Source organism: Monodon monoceros, unplaced genomic scaffold (assembly GCF_005190385.1).
Source record: "Monodon monoceros isolate NGI ecotype Baffin Bay Population unplaced genomic scaffold, NGI_Narwhal_1 Super_Scaffold_22, whole genome shotgun sequence".
NCBI lineage: Eukaryota > Metazoa > Chordata > Mammalia > Artiodactyla > Monodontidae > Monodon > Monodon monoceros.
Genome location: NW_021703779.1, coordinates 12,973,300 through 12,992,834, shown reverse-complemented (window position 1 = coordinate 12,992,834; position 19,535 = coordinate 12,973,300). Strand labels below are relative to the sequence as shown.

The window sequence follows — 19,535 nt, the reverse complement described above, 5'->3', positions numbered from 1 at the left end:
CTGCAGAATTGCTCTCAAAGCCATTTGAGTGTAAGGCATCCTGATTTCATTAGTCTTGCTAGCTGTACTTAGGACAGCTGTTTGGGGTCAGTAGTGCATGGAATTTGTGAACTGAGATAAATCTGTTGGAAAATCTCAACTCAAATCTACTGTGCGTACTGTTTAGCTGCTAATTTTTTCAATCATCTAAGCAGAACGTGTTTTCTTCTAGAAATAAGATTAACCCAGTGCCTCTTTCTGGCTCACTAGTATAATCAGATTAACCACCTAGATATGGGATTTATTTCTGTGTCTGTTTTCTCCAGCTTTTATATATGTTGGGGTAATCATATACAGTTGCACAGAGTGTGCACTGCACAACTCTAGGATGCTCCATCCACATAGTCTCACGTCTGTATGTGACAGCCCTGAGTACAATAGTGTAGACATTCTGGGCGTTTGATAAATAAATACCTGCAACCTCACTGTCCTGTCATTCACATCGACCTTCTGACCAGCACTGTTTCTGGTGTATTTGATAAGCATTGTTTGTCACCAGGAATCTTGGCACCCCCTTAAGTCACTAGGGGAAGCCATTGCCATAAATCCCTTCAAAGTCACTGATGCAGACATACCAGGAGAGTGACGAAGGATTAATTCCGGGTCCTGGTAGGCTTGCCCCACTCTTCTCTGACGGAATTTGTCTCCTTCTTCCCCACATGACCTTTCAGCCCCCTCTTTCATCACTTCAGTGGTGGAAGACTGTTGCTGAGTGGTGGAGTTGTTCAAACTCGGCCTGAGACTGGAATAAATCCAAGATCCACAGGAATGTGGGACACCTCTAAGTACTGTGAGAAGCCACATGGCTCACGAGACTTCATAATCTTTGTGTCACTTGCCTTCTCCTGAAATTGTCTCTAAAGGGAATTGAATAACAAAGACTAAGATGCACCTTCCATATTTAATTCCAGGAAGCAGACCCGCCCCCACTGCTCTCCCTACGGTCGTGCACAGGGAAGTCCATTGACTTCGTTGCTAGTCAGATGGCCCAACGAGCTCGTGCCCACTTTCGTATCAGGCACCATCCTTGGCACAAAATACATTTGAAATGTTTTCCATTAATTTCTTCTTCATTTATGACCTTATAGGTAAATGCGTTGCATTACATGCTTCTGTATACAGATCTTTTCTATCCTTAACTGGTGGTTGAAGCTTGTATGTCACTTTAGCCTATTATTGCTATTCAGGATACAGTAGGACCCTCTGTATCTTATAGCTTGAATATACTACTTCCTTGTATGACTTATTTTTTAATTTACAACCCCTGATTTGGGGAATTCCCTGGAAGTCCAGTGGTTAGGACTCCACGCTCTCACTGCCCGAGGCCCAGGTTCACTCCCTGGTCAGGGAACTAGGATCCCACAGGCTGCATGGTGTGGCCAAAAAAAACAACCACCTGATTTGGACTTGGCGGATTAGCCTTTAGACCCCTAAAAGCTCTAGAAAAAAGATCACATTAAAGCTGTATGTTGAGCGAGTTTCGTTAAGGAACTGCTCTTCGGACAGTCTTATAAAGACAATTTATGGAATGAAAATGCAGTATTTGGACACACGGATGCTTCCATGTAGGATGTAACGTAGGACGATCTGGAACTCCCAGGCACCTTTATCATTACCACTGTGGCCTAGAGGTAGTAGAGGAAGAGGGACACAAGTGACAGTAAATTGTTTCTGAGCACCTTTCTAAGCTCAGCTCTTTCCCACCACTTGAGATTAACAGAGAGGGTGGGAAACTATCCACAATTGGGAAAGTGATTGAGATGAGGTGAGATGAGACATTTTTTTTTTTTTAACTTTGTATTTTATATTGGAGAATAGGTGATTAACAATGTTGTGTTAGTTTCAGGTGTACAGCAAAGTGATTCAGTTATACATATCCATATATCTATTGTTTTTCAGATTCTTTTCCCATTTAGGTCATTACATAATATTGAATAGAGTTCCCTGTGCTATACAGTAGGTCCTTGTTGGTTATCTATTTTAAATATAGCAGTGTGTACATGTCAATCCCAATCTCCCTATTTCTTCTTAGGTTGCTTTTATGGTGGGAAGTCCCCTTTTTAAAAATTTATATAAATTTATTTATTTAATTAATTTATTTTTGGCTGTGTTGGGTCTTCGTTGCTGTGCGTGGGCTTTCTCTGGTTGCGGCGAGCGGGGGCTACTTTTCACTGCGGTGCGGTGGCTTCTCTTGTTGTGGAGCGCAGGCTGTAGGCGTGCAAGCTTCAGTAGTTGTGGCTCGTGGGCTCTAGAGCGCAGGCTCAGTAGTTGTGGTGTGTGGGCTTAGTTGCTCCGCGGCATGTGGGGTCTTCCCGGACCAAGGTTCGAACCTGTGTCCCCTGCATTGGCAGGCGGATTCTTAATCCCTGCGCCACCAGGGAAGTCCAGAAGTCCTCTTTTCTCTCTGTCTTACCACTAGATCTTATAGTCTCTACCAAGATACTAGGACATTATAAAGCAAAGCCTCTCTGAGGCCCCCGTGCATCATGAAAGTCTTGACTGGTTGTGATGTCCTGTTCCTAAAGGCTCTCCCTTGCCTCTCCTTAGAACTTCCCAACATCTGACAATTCATTTGTTTATTTATTGAGCACATACTGTGTCGAATGCAGCAGGAAATAAGGCAGTGTTTCAGCCCTCATGGAACTCATATTCCACGTGTGGCGGGTGAAAAGTGCCACGAAGAGGATCAAGAAGGGGGCGGAGACACAGAGGGATGGGTGCGGGGGACCCGTCTGATTCCGTTTCCTTTGTGCAGAGCCCTGGAGGAAGTGAGGGAAGCGGAGGCCACTTCATGCAGTGGCCGTGCGGAGGGGCCAGTGTGGCTGCAGTAGGGAGAGCGGAGGCCAGAGCTGTGCTTCCGGAGGTTGGAGAAATAGCCGGGGCAGATCACGTAGAGTGTGGCTGCGTTCCAGGAAAACCTCATGCACACTGAAATTTGAATTGTGCATCATTTTCATGCATCACGAAATAGGCTTCTTTCCATTTGTTGCAACCATTTAAAATTGTAGGAAGGATTTCTTGGCCCACAGGCCGTATAAAAAGAGGCCGCAGGCTGGATTTGGCCCACAGGTCAGAGTTGGCCAACCCTGATCTGTATGATTACAGTGTTTTATCCTATTCATGGGACGTATCAGTACCTGACATTTTTAATTTGCTTGTGTATGGGTTTATTGCTTTGTCACTGTCCACTAGCATGAAAGGTTTTTGAGGACAGGGATTTTCATTGTTTACTTCAGCTTCCCAGTCACCTAGTGCAAAGGTGGAATAGAATGGATACTAAAAAAGTATTTGTTACTGATTGATGGACTAGGCATCTAGGCTTTGAGATACCCAGGCAGTATATTCACCCTGTGCTATTTTCCTGTGGAGATTAGAGAGGATTTGGCTGGAGGTATCAAAGAATCCTGCAGTATTTTTTCAGCCATAAGCTATCCTAGAAGGTGTTTACTTCTAGGAGCTAGTTATAGAAGGAAGTCACCTTAGCCCATTTTTCCAGCTTGGTGGTCACAGAAAGAGATGGCACAGCAGCATCTGGCCACACAGCAGATATGGATAAAACTTGGACACCTGGATGACTTCCTTCATCTTTGAGATCCTTGAGAAGTGCTGTGTTTTCACCCTACACCACGTGGTTTGTGAAGATGTGGTAAATTATGGCAAAGTACTCTGGGCAGATGCTCAATCAGTTAGGCTAGGCCAGGATCTGCTGTAACAGGTAACAAACAAACTCCATATCTCTTGGTGGCTCCTAAACAACAGAAGGGGTAGTTATTGCCTGTACCACGTGACCCTCCTGGTTTGTCCAGGGTGAGCTCCACATCAGGATGAAGCTGGCTGGGCATCCCCTTCTTGAATGCCATTAGTCACCATGACAGAGGGAAGGAAAGCCCTGGAGAGCCTCACCCTGGCAGTTAAATTCTCTGGCCTGGAAGTGACACACATCACTTCTGGTCACAGCCCCTTGACCCCCTGCCCCATCCAACCACCAGGGGCCAGGAAGTGCAAGCCTTCCATGTGCTCGGAAGGTAGAAGGCTTGAACTCTGGTGAATAGTATTAATGACTATACTACACACAACTTTGGTCACTTCTAAATGTTTCTCAACTCACCATTGAGATGGGAGGTGACTGTGGTTGGACACTGGGGTAGAATCATGGAAGGAAGACATTCGGGTTTCTTTCTGCTGCTCAGGAGGCTCCTTTTTCTTGGGAAAAGGAAAGCTGTACATTCAGTTCAGTGAACATTTGTGGAATGTCCACCATGTGCCGGGCACGTGAGTGGAAATGACATGTTTATAAAATAAAGATGTCTCAGTTATTTGCATATCTTACCAGCAGCCAAGGAGCTCAGCTTGCCCTGTGAGAAGGATAATTTTAATGCCTGAAACTTTAAGTAATAATGAAAATTTTAATGAGTCTCTTTTTTTTTTTTTTTTTTTTTTTTTTGCGGTACGCGGGCCTCTCACTGTTCTGGCCTCTCCCGTTGCGGAGCACAGGCTCCGGACGCGCAGGCTCAGCGGCCATGGCTCACGGGTCCAGCCGCTCCGCGGCATGTGGGATCTTCCCGGACCGGGGCATGAAGCCGTGTCCCCTGCATCGGCAGGTGGATTCTCAACTTCTGCGCCACCAGGGAAGCCCAATGAGTCTCTTTTTTGTCTTTCATTGTCATCTAAATAATTATACCACTTACATCTTTGAGAAAAGTATTGCTTTCCTGAAATCTAGGTTTGCCTAAAATAATTTCTGGAGAAAGAAAATGACATGTGTCGAACGTTGCTATGGCAAAGGTTTTGTTGTTACTTACTGTTCCATTCTGGAGGGAGTTAGGAAGAGTGTGATTTTGATTGAAGGAATACCCTGAGTTCATCCTATATAAGGGACCCTCCGAAAAGAACAGTGCATAACTTGGTTCATAACGATATTCTCACAGCAAGACTGGGGATCACTGCGCATCTTAGACAATGCAGTGGTTATGGGTGAGGGAGAGGAGAGCAGTGGTTGCTGGCACGGGACCACTGCATCTTTAGGAAGAAAGGTGAAAACGGGCATTCTGGGCTGACTGCCAGTGGCACGGCAGGGTTGCCTTGTGAAAAAGAGGATGAGGTTTGGCATAAAGATCCTCTGTCCACCCAATGGATTGTGTTACACTTAGGCTGAGATAGGGCTGTAGCAGTTAACTATTACAACAATAATGCAGTATGACAATCCAGTCCAAATTTCGGTGGCTCAAAGCATCGATAACCTATTTTTACTGACGTTCCTGTTGGTCAGCTGGAGGGCAGAGGGTCAAGGCTGGAGCCATAGGTTGAGTCTGGGTCTGCTCCACATGCCTCTCATCTGTCTCGGATCAGTGAGCCAGCAGGGGCAGGTGCTTACGGTGATGGTGGAAACGTAGGAGGGCTGTGCGGTCATAAATACATTTCAGTCCTCTGCTTGCATCATGTCATAATATCCCATTGGTCAAAGCAGGCCACGTGGCCGAACATCATTGGGGCTGAGAAATACACTCCTGTCTTGGGCAGGGAGAGGACTGGGTGGAGGCATGGAGGTGGTGGAATTGTTTTTAACAATAACCTAATTACCATAAAGGCTTTGGATGGTTTCCTTAGACGTTGGGCCCTTGATCTTTGAGATCAGTGTTAAAGAGACTGTAACAGAGGCTTACTTCCCTGGTGGCGCAGTGGTTGAGAGTCCGCCTGCCAATGCAGGATGACACGGGTTCAAGCCCTGGTCCAGGAAGATCCCACATGCTGCGGAGCAACCAATCCCATGCGGCACAACTACTGAGCCTGTGCTCTTGAGCCCGTGAGCAAGCCCGCACGCAGCAACAAAGACCCAACACAGCCAAAAATAAATAAAAGTAAGAATAAATAAATTTTTTAAAAAAGACTGTAACAGACCTTAGGAATATATTCTCCTGGGGTTATTCAGAGCATCCTTTTAGAGTTTTGCCGCTCGAGCCCATTCCGCACTCATCTGTCCCCACATTTCCTAAGCATAGATGCATCCGACGGGAGCAGAGGCATTTGGGTGGAGCACAGATTTAAAACATGTAAAGGCAGGCATAGACCTCTCCCCACATGCTAGACAATTTGGCTGGGGAGAAACCCACCCACAATATTCATCAAATTAGAGCATGTGGAGGTCCCAGACATCCTAGCCGTCTAGTATCCCCTTAAAATACCCAGACAGCTGTGCACACACACACAAACGCGCGCACACACACACACACACACACACACACACTTTCTCTGCATCTCTAATTCCTTTCCTTAGTCTTAAGATGAACTCAACACCCTGAGTTTCTCATATATACACATTTAAACATAGAACTGCCTGAGTAAAAGAGCCACTGATAGTGTGAGGGCCCCCAGATGGCCAGGTTTCTGGATTTCAGAGCAGTAGGACCAGGCCCTCGGTTGGCTCCGTGTGAGTCATTATCAACAACGTGTGTTCTCCTCCCTGCCCTCAGTTGGTACGGCCCATACTATTAGGTACCATCTGTTCTGGGGATGGCCGGACCCTAATGACAAAACACAAAGGTTGAAGAAGTGGGTGGTTTTCCCTCACCCACCTATAAAGACGTGTGTAAAGCTTGGGTAGACACTTTAAAATTGGCCTCTCATCTGAAAATACCTCCAAGAAATGTTAAAAAAAAAAAAGAAGAAAAAGAGAAAGTTTGTCCTTGATTTACCCTGGAAAAGGTTTTCTCGTTAACGTTTATTTACTGTGGTTGGAGGTGTCCTATCTTGCTCTTTTCAAACTCACCTTTCTGGTTGCTAAGGGAAATCAAAGCCATAAAGCACCTCTAAACCCCAACCCAGGACCAGATGCCCCACCCCTGAGAGAGGAAAGAAAGGAAATGAACATTGTTGAATGCCTCCCCTATATCTGACCCGTTCCCATGTATGACCTTGGGTCATCTCCACAGCAGCTCTATGAGGTATTGTTAGCATTGTCTTCTGAAATGAGGAAACCATGGCTTAAGGAAATTAAATAATTGGCCCACAGTCAAATAGCTAAAAGGGAGCAGTGCCTCGATTCAAAGCCAGCTTACTTTATTTTTTTAAAGGTACTATACGGTAAAATTATCATTTTTCCCATTTGATGTGCAGTTCTGTGAATTTTAGCACAGAGATTTCTGTAACCACCACCATAATCAGGATACAGAAAAAACATTCCTTTATGCTACCCATTTATAGTCACACCCTCCTCCCAGCCTCTGGCAACCTCTGCTCTGTTCTCCATCACTGTCTTTCTGGTTTTTCGAGAATGTTATTAATGGAATCATACAGTTAGTAACCTTTTGAGATTGGCTTCTTTCACTCCCTATGCCTTTGCGATCCACCCAAGTTGCTGTGCATACCAGCCATTCATTCCTTTTTACGGCTGAGTTGTATTCCATGGGATGGACGTGGCACGGTTTGCCTAAGCAACCATTCATATATTGAATGACGTGACAGTTGTTTCCAGGTTTTTAGTTCTTACGAAGAAAGCTAGTATTGATAGAAACATTCACGTCAAGGTTTTCGAGTGAACCTAAGTCCTTGCTTATCAAGGGTAAACTCTCAGAAGTGGGACTGCTGGGTCACATGGTGAGCATCTGTTGAACTTTATAAGAAACTACCAACACATTTCCCAGAATGCTCTACCATTCAAAACCAGTTTTGGACAATTCTCGTCCGTGCTCTTCCCGCGCCAATCAGTCATCTGTCCAGACCACAGAGTGGTTTCCAGTATCGGGCAAAGCTTCCTTTCAGGGGATGTAATTTCCACTTGAGAGTTACAAGAGGCAAAGGCACAAAACTTCAGTTTGGCCTCGCGAGTCTAAGACGGCCTGCGCGGGTTCCTTGACAGGTGGGAGAGTGAGAAAGGGGAAGCAGGGGTGGGGGAACGGTATCTGTGGACAGCTGGGAACGTGGCGGTACAACTTGGATCCCAAACCAGGGAAAAGTTGGTGGTTTGGGCTCAGCCTTAAACATCCAGCTAAAGATGAAATGCAAAGTGCATTTCCAGTGAAACAGAAGTTGCTAAGAGGTAGAGGGAGCATGGAATTATTTGTCTTGCAACATGATCCACTCCCTAGACCCACTGCAAAGGGAAACAAATTGCTGACTCGTTTCCTGAACTCCAGGGCGCAGTAATCAAAGGACTGGTTCCCCAGGCAACACTTGTAAATCCCTAAGCAAATCTAGGGAACGTTGTGTGAAATGTGTTCCGTCCACAGCGCACTCCGAAGCTTCTGGATCTTCCAGATACACAAATTCTCTTCCCCACCCCCTTATCACTAAACTTCCTGAAGACACATTGCCAGCAGTTTGACAGAATAGAATCATCAGTTTTGAAAGGCTTGGAAACATCGACCCACAGTTCTCAAGAGGTCCAGTGGGGAATTTTGCAAAGCTGGTCTCCTTTTTCATATCTAGAACAGGAGGATTCTTAAGGGCAAAGGACTTGAATGACCCAAGAACAGCTTTTTGCAACTCGTAACTTCTAACAGCTCAGAGGCAGGATGGATCTCAGCCATGTACTCCTAAGCCACGCCCCTTCCCCTTGGCATTATGTTTATGTCCTAATTTCTGTGTGCCTTCACATATTTTCTAGACTGCCGTGTGAAAGGATTAGAATTTACTATTCCCAATTAAGTCCCAGTAAGTTAAAGCAGTACCTATTATTTTTAATTCTGTTTGGGAGAAGTGGGTTGTTTTGGCTCCTTGGGAATTTTTTTCCTGTCATCTAGGATGGTCTCACATAAGGCAGCTGCTCTCCTCGTGCTGTTTAGCCTGGAAAACAGTTTTGTTGGTCTTCAATCTTGAAAAAGTCATACAGATTGGGAAGTGGGCCACAAACAGTCAGTCCGGTGACTTGAGTTAAGAAAAGGCTTAGAAAATCCAGTTCAGCAAGATACTCATCCAAGTGTTTTGAATCCACGGTATAACTCAGAGGGTTTTAAAGAATAAGAGTATTTCTCAGTTTACATCTACCATTTATTCCCCACTCAGTGGGCTTGTACGGGGCTCAGGCACTCACCCCGGCCTTTGAACTTAAACCAGCATGCACCATTCCCAAGATGAGTGTTTCTCATTCAAATCACTTGGAAAGATTTTTATTTTACATCTTTATTGGAGTATAATTGCTTTACAATGGTGTGTTAGTTTCTGCTTTATAACAAAGTGAATCAGTTATACATATACATATGTTCCCATATCTCTTCCCTCTGGCTTCTCCCTCCCTCCCACCCTCGCTATCCCACTCCTCTAGGTGGTCACAAAGCACCGAGCTGATCTCCCTGTGCTATGAGGCTGCTTCCCACTAGCTATCTACCTTACGTTTGGTAGTGTATATAGATTTTTTAAAGAAACTTTTTATTTTGAAGTAATTTTAGATTTACAGAAAAGTTGCAAAGCAAGCGGAGAGAATAGCCTGTATGTCTCTCACCCAGCTTCTCCTAAGACTAGCAACCACTTACGAAGTTTTTCACAGTCCTCATGGCAAAGCTGTAGCCCAGAACCAGAAAATGAGAATCTCTGAGGATGGGATCCAAGCATCAGTGTCTCTGTGAGGCTTCTTCCCAGGCAGGTTCAAGGTGAGGCCAAGGTTGAGAACCTCTGCTACAAACCCTTCTCAAAGTGTGGCCAGCCAACCAGCAGTATCACCATCACCTGGGTGCTTGTTAAAAATGCACCATCCCAGGTCTCACGCCAAACCTACTCCATCAGAATCTGCCTCCTGGCAAGATTGCCAGGTGATTGGTATGCACAGGAAGTTTTGAGAAGCATCGCTCTATACAAAAGATTAAACAGACCACACAAACCTGGCCCTGATCACTCTTTTTCAAATGCGTGTATGTATTATATTTATTACTCATAAATTCCTTCTTCAGATATGCATTAAGTACTTATTATATAAAAAGATGAGCCTGACCCTCTAGGAGGATCTACCCTCAAGGAGATCACAGTATAGTAAGGGATGTGCTCGTTAAAAATATAGTCTTAAGTTAGGGACTTCATAGAAAGCTTCATGGAAAAAGCGGCATTTGATTTGGACCTGGAAGGAGGATACTCAGAGGAAGATCCTTGAAAAATAAGTGATGCAGTTTGAATAAGTGAATAATCTCAGGGTTAAATTTTCTATAGCATTTGATGAATCTGTTTATTCTTACATTTAATAAATATTTAGCTCTTACTATTTTTTTAATTTAAGTATAGTTGATTTATAATGTGTTAGTTTCAGGTGTACAGCAAAGTGATCCAGTTATATATATACATATATGTGTATATATATTCTTTCTTTAAATTACTTATTTATTTTAAAATATTTATTTACTTATTTATTCGTTTGGCTGCACCGGGTCTTGGTTGCAGCACACAGGATCTTCATTGCGGCGTGCGGAATCTTTTAGCTGTGGTGTGCGAACTCTTGATTGTGGCCTGTGGCATCTAGTTCCCTGACCAGGGATCAAACCCGGGCCCCCTGCATTGGGAGCGTGGAGCCTTAGCTACTGGACCACCAGGGAAGTCCCTATGTATATATATATTCTTTTAAAAATTCTTTTCCTTTATAGGTTATTACAAAATATTGAGTAGAGTTCCCTGTGCTATACAGTAGGTCCTTGTTGGTTATCTATTTTATATATAGTAGTGTGTATGTGTTAATAATCCCAACCTCCTAATTCATAGCTCTTACTACTGCTATCTGAATAAAACACATCATTACTACTCCAGTGGTCCTGAACGACCCAGTGGGGAAGACAAGCATTAAGTAAGTAATGACACAAATAATTCATTAGCGTCAGCGGTGGTAAGCGCTGGGGAGAAGGGTGGGGAGCTCGGAATCCATGTGACTGACAGATCAGACCTAGGCAAGGGTGGGAGTAGTGGGGGAGGCTTCCCTACGCAGGTAACACTTGGCTGAGAAAGGTTTAGCTAGACAGAGTAGAGGGCATTCCTAGCAGAGGGAACAGCACGGACTAAGGCCAAAGCAAGAAGAAATGAACAGGGCTTCCCTGGTGGCACAGTGGTTAAGAATCCGCCTGCCAATGCAGGGGACACGGGTTCGGGCCCTGGTCCGGGAAGATCCCACATGCCGTGGAGCAGCTAAGCCCACACGCCACAGCTACTGAGCCCGCGTGCCTAGAGCCTGTGCTCCGCAACAAGAGAAGCCACCACAATGAGAAGCCGTAACGAAGAGTAGCCCCCGCTCGCCGCAACTAGAGGAAGCCTGCACGCAGCAACGAAGCCCTAACTCAGCCAAAAATAAATAAATAATTTTTTTAAAAAAGAAGAAATGAACAAAAGAGCAAACCAATGAAATGGGTATCCAGTGACATCCCATTGTTCAACTCTGATATTTTCCATTGCCTCCGAAATAAGTAGCCTGGTCTTTAAGCTTCCAATCCTTCCTCTTTTTTGTTTTAAACAACTACATTGTCACATACAAGTTACATACTGTAAAATTTGCCCATTCACCTGTTGGAAGTAAAATTCAGTGGTGTTTAGTAAACCTACTGAGTGGTGCAGCCACCTTCCGTATAAGATCCCTTGTGCCCTTTTACAATTAACCTTCATTCCCACTCCCAACCCCGGGCAGCCAATAATCGATTTTCTGTCTCTTGGGTAATCCTTATGAGTGGAATCGGTTGACTGTTTGGTGAGTTTATGTTTAACTTTTTAAAGAACTGCTGAACTCTTTGCCAAAGTGACAGCACCATTTCACAGTCCCATCAACACTTGGTGTTGTCTTCTTGACTGTGGCCATCCTAGTGGATGTCGAGTGGTACGTCACTGCACCAACCTCTTTTCCAAGTCTTATTTGTCAGCCCTCCCACTCTCAAACCTGCTCTGTGCCGCCACCAAAGTCAACCTCCTGCTGTTTTCTTCAGTGAGGCTCCTTGATATCCCCAAATTATGCCTTTGTTCACTCTTTGAATATGTTCCTTGACTAGATATTTTTTGGAGGAAGAGGGCATGGAAATTGAGAGCTCAAATTATTAGGAGTACAGAAGGCCTTTGATTTCCCCACAGCGTGGATACTTGCAAATTCCTCCTCCAAACCCAGCCACCATACCTTTCCAAATATCTTAGTCACACTTGGTGTAGATGACTCTCTGGGCCTGAGCTATGGAGATGCTCACGCTTCCTCGGGGAGAACACCATGTGAACTTAGAAATTAACAAAAGAGAAAGTGGCTACCCTTCATTCTGTACCACAGGAAGCAGTATGCATTGAAATAATGGTAAAATCTTGTTACAAAGACCTTCAACCTCACAATTTGGAAACTGCCTTGTGGTAGTCAAGACGTCAGAGAATGATTTGTTATTTAGGAGGGAAATTACTAACAGTCTTGGATTCATTACCACAGACACATAAAAAGATGTTGCTGTAACAAAAAGCAGAGATCTGGTAACCCTGCCTCACTTCCTTTTGCTGAGTGCTTTCTAATTTTAGTTTTGCTTAGCACTTCCATTAGAATATAGGAAGAAATTAGGAGCAACTTACTTGGCAAACGTTTGGTAGTTAAAACCGTTGAAATCCATGGTTTAAATATGTACTGGGGCCTATACTTACGCTTTCTAATTTTAATGTTCGTCTTGCTCAAGTAGATAAAGTTAATTATACAGAAATCAACTAGTGCAGAAAGCCTCTTGGAAACAAACAGCTATTCTTGACCCTTTGTAAACATACGCCCACCCCTGGGATGAATTGGTTGTCAGGTCTCTGCTTATTCCGAATTTTCAATACCTCCACTTGTAAGAGCAAAATAAACTGTCTGCAATTTCTCAGTTATTTCAAACTAGGTTTTAAATTATGAGGCTTAAAGTATGCTTAAATAACTTGTACTTGAGTAAACACTTCATTTTTTATGATGAGGTAAGTCGTATGAGCCATTCAATGGCTTAAATTCAATCCAGAGGTTTATTTCCCTCTGAGCTCTCATGGTTGGATAGTGTAAAAATATTTCTCAGATTGAATTGAAACCTGTAAGAGCTATGAAGCCTTATCATTCCGTATTTATGGATTTGCCTCAATAAATAAAAATCCTCTCAGTAGAGTACAATTTTTAAAACATATAAAAAGCTATTTGATTGTTTTCATTATTTTGATGGGGAAGCAGTGTTGTAACAAAATTTTATTTCGCAGAGTGGATTGAATATGAAGTAGTTGTGGCGTCCAATTAGAAGAGGGAATGAATAATCATGAAAAGAGAAACTATTGAAAAACGAGCCTTGTTGGCACATCATTGAATTTGAGTCACTGGAGAGATCAGCAGTTATTCAATTTCATCCCCGGATTTCTTAGATGAAGCAGCTGTGGCACGCTCCTGAGATTCAGTGCCTATTCCCCAAACCCTATCTATGCTGTTCAAGCTTCCTCCAGCCCTTGCTCCCAGAAAATTGCCTTGATTCCAACTTCTCAAAGAAGTGAGAAATCATAGGTCCCAAGCAGTCCTGCGATCTACAGACCCGCATCATCTCTATGAGCCTCCTCTTTCAGACCCTCTCATTCATTCATCTTCTGTCCACCTATCTCTGGAACTTACGTCACACCAACCCCTCTAGGTCCCTGCTTTCTCATGCATATGTTCCGTTTCTTCCTCTCTGTTGGTTCTTTCCCTCAGGTCATAAACATGTTCAGGACTTTCCCACCTTTATTAAAACATGCACACATGTACACACACACATTCACATTCACATCTGGACTTCCAAGCAAGATGACCTTCTCCATTCATGTTTTGAGATGGTTTATAGTCCGTAGCAATGGTCGATAAAATGTAAAATCGATCACAGGATGGTAAACATCTGCAAGTGGCAAACGTTTGCAGAAATGGTACCAAAAACATGAAGCTGAAGAAGTCAACATGTCGTATACCTTAAACCTATACCACGCTGTCAACTGGATCTCAAGAAAAATAGATTTTTAAAAAAACCATGAGGCTGAAGCTGCAGAACTGATGGACTGTTCTGGAAGGTGGAGGCCACCAAAGTTCAGTTCCAGTGGGTAATGGACTCCATGAGGGCAATCCAGCAGATCCATGAAAGAGGAACAGTTACTGCTCTTGGCTGCCTGGAGCCGCGTCTTCTATGAAACTGCTTAACATGAGCCAGAGGACGAGGCAGGGCTTGAACTGAGCTGATCCCTGAGTCATAAACACTCAGTAAGATTCTGGACCCAGGGCCCTGAGTGTCAGGGGACGCAACCACAGACCTTTTTTTTTTTTTTTTTGCGGTACGCAGGCCTCTCACTGCCACGGCCTCTCCCGCTGTGGAGCACAAGCTCCGGACGTGCAGGCTCAGCGGCCATGGCTCACGGGCCCAGCCGCTCTGCGGCATGTGGGATCCTCCCGGACCGGGGCACAAACCTGTGTCCCCTGCATCGGCAGGCGGACTCTCAACCACTGTGCCACCAGGGAAGCCCCACAGACCTTTAAATGAAGAAAGAAAAAACGAATCTCCCAATGAAGATGAAACTACTAAACAAAATTCCAAAGCACATAGAGGTAATGATTACTGAGAAAGACAGCCAATAAAATGAATAATCGGGAAACAACTCATATATATGAAGTTAAAATATAAAACAATTTGAATACTTAAGTCTATTTACAACCCTCAAAGAGATAAAGGACTAATATTCATAAAACAAAAATGACAAATTAGGAAAAACGTACAGAAATGAAACAAAAAGCAGACAGGAAGGAGAATAAAGTAGAAATATTTGACATTAGAAATATGGTAATTGAAATTAAAAACTTAAACTCTAGACTCACACAATTGGAGAATTGGTGATTGGGAAGAGAAACCAATTAAATTACCTGTCACATTAAAAACATGAAGAGGAAAAAATAGATAAATATGAAAGCACATGTAAGATCATTAAAAGGCTCCAATACATGTCTGATAAATGTTTCAAAGAAGAGAATAGAGACAATATAATACATGGAATAATGAAAAATACAACAACGGAGAACATTAAGGAATTATTCAAAAAAAAGACAGGTGGCCTCAGATTGAAACTGCTGTGAAGGTCTCTATTGCAACTTCTCAACTCTCCCATTCTAGAATAAAAGCAGCTGTAGACAATATGTAAGTAAATGGACATGGCTGTGTTCCAGTAAAACTTTATTTATAAAGACAGGTAGGCAGCAGACTATATTATGCCAGGGGGCTGTAGTTTGACAACCGTTGATCTAGAAAATTAACCATTGTTTATATTTTCATGTATATTCCTCCAGATATTACATATATATTTAACTTGATATATATGATTAACCATAGTTAATTATATATATGTATATATAATGTACATTACACACACATAATTTTTAAAGACATATAACTGTATCATACGTGACTGGGACCACACTTGCTCTTTTGAACACCCACTTTTGGACAACTCTCGGTATCCATCATCATAGCTTAAAAAAAAGTCCCCAACAGAGGAATGGATAAAGAAGATGTACATGTATACAATGGAATATTACTCAGCCATAAAAAGGAACGAGATTGTGCCATTTGCAGAGACATGGATGGACCTGGAGACTGTCATCTAGAGTGAAGTAAGTCAGAAAGAGAAAAACAAGTATCATATATTAACAATATATGTGTAATCTAGAAAAATGATATAGATGAACTTATTTGCAAAGCAGTAATAGAGACACAGACGTAGAGAACAAGCGTATGGATACCAAGGATAGAAAGAGGGGGTTGGGATGAATTGGGAGATTGGGATTGACATACATACACTACCATGTATAAAATAGATGACTCATGAGAACCTGCTCTATAGCACAGGGAACTCTACTCTGTGCTCTGTGGTGACCTAAATAGGAAGGAAATCCAAAACAGAGGGTATATATGTATACGTATACCTGATTCACTTTGCTGTACAGCAGAAACTAGCACAACCTTGTAAAGCAACTATACTCCAATAAAAATTTTAAAAGAAGAAAAAAAAAAACCCACTGCCAAAACACTGCTAAATGATACAGATTTTAACTAAAGTTTTTGAGGGGCAGTGGAGGAGGATGTACATCACACCACCCAGTGTCCAGATGGAAGTCCCATTTGCGCATCTCCGTTTTCCCCCACTGCCCCTCCCCCTGTCAGGTAGCTGACATTCACCTCTCGCTCCACCTTCCTGTCTCAGCACCATCCTGCAGCTACACTGTTTCTTTCCTCTCTCCCTTCCCTCACCCCAGCTCTAAAAAAAAAAAGTCCTCAGCATGCATATGCAAACCACACAGCAGAACATAAACTCAGTAACCACAGGCTCAGCAGGAGAAAATCCACGTCCCTAACCATAGAGTACCTTATTGTCTCTCCAGCACATTCCAGGGAGGACTCAATTCCTTCTGTCCCAGTATACATCTGCATCATTGGTTTTGATGATCACATAGTATTCATTGTATGCATATATCATTATGTAACCAAGTCCCTAATTTTGAACAATTCGACTGCATACTGAAAATCTTTTATCAGCCAAGTCTTTTTTTTTCCTCATAAATCCATGGGTTGTATCAGTCAATACAGTTCATGCAACTGTGTGGGAAGGAAGTTTTCAACATAAGCTCTAGAAGTGTATTTTTTCAGAAAAAAAAATCATGTGTTTGGAATAGTAAACAGGTTTAAAAAGGAAAAAAAAAGTTCAGAGGGTTAGAAGTCAGCAAATTCAGATTATCAGGTTCTTAAAATCTTTCCTTCTTGTGTGACTGTAGGCAGGGTCCCCAAGACTTTGTGAGTCAGTGTCCCAAATAACAGATGAAAACAATTGTCATTGGCTCCTGCACAAAGTAGTGTGATTTAAAAATCTATATTAGTTTCCTGTGGCTGCCATACTGAATTACCACAGACTTGATGGCGAAGACAACAGAAATTTATTCTCTCGCAGTTCTGGAATCCAGTTGCAAAATCAAGGTGTCAGCAGGGCCATCCTCCCTCCATCGGCTCTTGGAAAGAATCATTCCTTGAGTCTTCCAGCTTCTGGTGGCTTCAGGCGACCCCTGGCTTGTGGCTGCGTTACTTTAGTCTCTGCCTCTGGCTTCACAAATCCTTCTCCTCTGTGTCAGTGTCTTCCCTCGCCTGTCTTTTATAAGGATGCTTATCTTTGTATTTAAGATCCACCCAGATAATCCAGGATGACCTCATCTCAGGATCCTTAACTTCGTTACATCTACAAAGATCCTTTTCCGAAAAAAGTCATCTTTGCAGGTTCTGGGGGTTAGGACGTGGACATGTCATTTAAATGTCCACCATTCAACCCACTACGATACTGTCTTTAAGTGTTCTGAGAACCCAGGGGGAATAAGTCATTCCATCAATCATAAATGAACAGAATGTGAATCAAAACTACTAGATGTCATTTTTCCTAGGTACTGGTGTCCATTTGAATAATTTCTTCTTAGCTCTACTTACATTTGTAAGTGTTAGCAATGAACATTATCAAGGCAGACTAGAACTTCAGTAAGTTGCCTGTAAGCCAGTTTTTTTGTTTTGTTTCGCTTTAAGCGGGCATCCCGGTCAATGTTAGAACAATCTGAGCAGCAGATTAGGGCGGCTTCGGGTTTGGAGGAGCTACTGCAGATCACCCACTTCGAGGACTGGAAGCTGTGGAGATGCCGACTGAAGCTCAAAAGTCTCACCAGCGCGGACTCTCGCTCAGCATCCCATCGGTCCACCAGGTTTGCGGCCACTTTCTATGACATTGAGACGCTAAAAGGTAGGTGTGTGCGTGCGGAGGCCAATTCTTCCTCTTTATCAGATAGTAACAAATGCGCCAACTTCTTGTAAAAGTTTGAGTAGGGCGGGCACGTGTCTGGGAGAAAAAAACAAGGGGGTCTTTGGTTTCATAGCTTCAGCGTTAGTGGAGAGTCCTGGTTTCCTGGGTTTTACTCCACAGAGAAATATACCCAATATGATTCTGAGATCAAAAATTCAACACCACATAACACTTCCCAATATGGAAATATATTTAACTCAGAGATGTGAGGGCAAAAGGAACCCAGAAAGCCTGTTCTTAATAGAAAAAAAAATAATTGAGTTTACTTAAAAAATAAAACAACCTGGGTATTCATTAATAAGGAGCATTCTACGGCCATACATACATGGATAAAAACCAATAGATTAGGTATAGCTTTTTTATGTCTTCAAAATTCTGTGATTTTTTTTAAAGTAAAAATGAAAAGTAGAATTTAAAAGCTGAGTTGGAATAATGCGTATTGGTATTACTAGGAGAATAACGGAGGGGGAAATTCTCTAGACAAAAGAATCCAGACGCTGGAGTAGAAAATAACATGATTTGAAATAAAGAGAATGACTCTTCCGTAGTAAGGTTTGGAGGATCTTTATAAGCAAACTATTGTCTGTATGTACTGTCCTATAATGAAAGACATGCTTGCCAAATTCAGTTGTGCGGCCTCCAATTAGGCATTTAACTTTTTTGATGATGTGTCAAAACAGCACAAGAAACCACCGTGGCACTGATGATTTAGCCTTTTAGATTTGATTAACATATGATTACCTGGTATCGGATTGTAGCTATTACATAATTTAAATTGACTGCTCAGCCAAAATTATTCTTTTCTTTCTCTGTAGAGTTATCTTTATTTTCTTCCGTTTGTAAAAGGACGATGTTGTTGGCTGCGGGGAAGGCTGTGCATAGGTGGGATCAATACCTTAGCAGCACCAGAGTCCGGGAGCGAAGAGGATGCTTGGTGCGCATCTGTATGACTGTGTCTAAATGAGCTGAGATGGTTGGAACCATGGCCTAGAACCCAATTTAGCCAGAGGTCTGAAGCTCTAGTTGTTTCTGTGTGGTGAATTAGCAAGGACTTCATGAAAGTAAAGGGATCAGACCTCATCTGGAGATTCGGGGCCTTAACCAGATTACGTGTTTGAAGGCCTGAGGCAAGCCTGGAGATGCTCTGTGAAGATGGAGATAGAGAAGCATTACCATAAAACCAAGAGGAGGCGATTTTAAAAAGTCATTCATGTCGAAATTGACATTTTCTAAAAAGGAAACCATAAAAAATTTTTTTAAATATTTTTTAAAAACATAAATAATATGGAATTTGCCAACTCTAAAATGTCTCCTGTTACATGGGGGATGGGGGCGGAATCATCTAAAGTTACTTAGTAAGTTAGAAGCAGCAAATAATTAAATCGGTGTGGTATCCCAATTATAATTTGCTATAACTCTCCCTCATGGATTTCAGGGTAATTCCCTGAGGAAGAGCAGTCCTGCTGGGCAGTAGTAATGAAAGTAGAGATATGAAGCCTTTGCTCAGTGTCATTGGTCATAGTTCCACGCAACGTTCTGACTTTGAAAACTTAGTTTTATAAAAAAGAAAATAGAAAGCAACATTTAAATAGCATTTTAAGCAAGGAATGTTTTTATAACTTGATTACTTGTTTTTTCAAGGATTTATGATTAATAATGGTGAATTAAATAGTACCTAACTGGGTAATTTATCTCCCATGTTTACAACCTTCAGACTCTGTATATAA

General features: G+C 42.7%; 1 protein-coding gene across 1 annotated transcript in view; it reads left to right on the top strand.

Moving 5' to 3' along the window:
- VEGFD (vascular endothelial growth factor D) overlaps positions 1–19,535 on the top strand; it is a 36,028-nt gene that overhangs the window by 1,908 nt on the left and 14,585 nt on the right. The window contains exon 2 of the mRNA XM_029240351.1: positions 17,538–17,748. Within this exon, the coding sequence (XP_029096184.1) occupies positions 17,538–17,748 (211 nt within the window). The remainder of the gene's footprint in view (positions 1–17,537; positions 17,749–19,535) is intronic.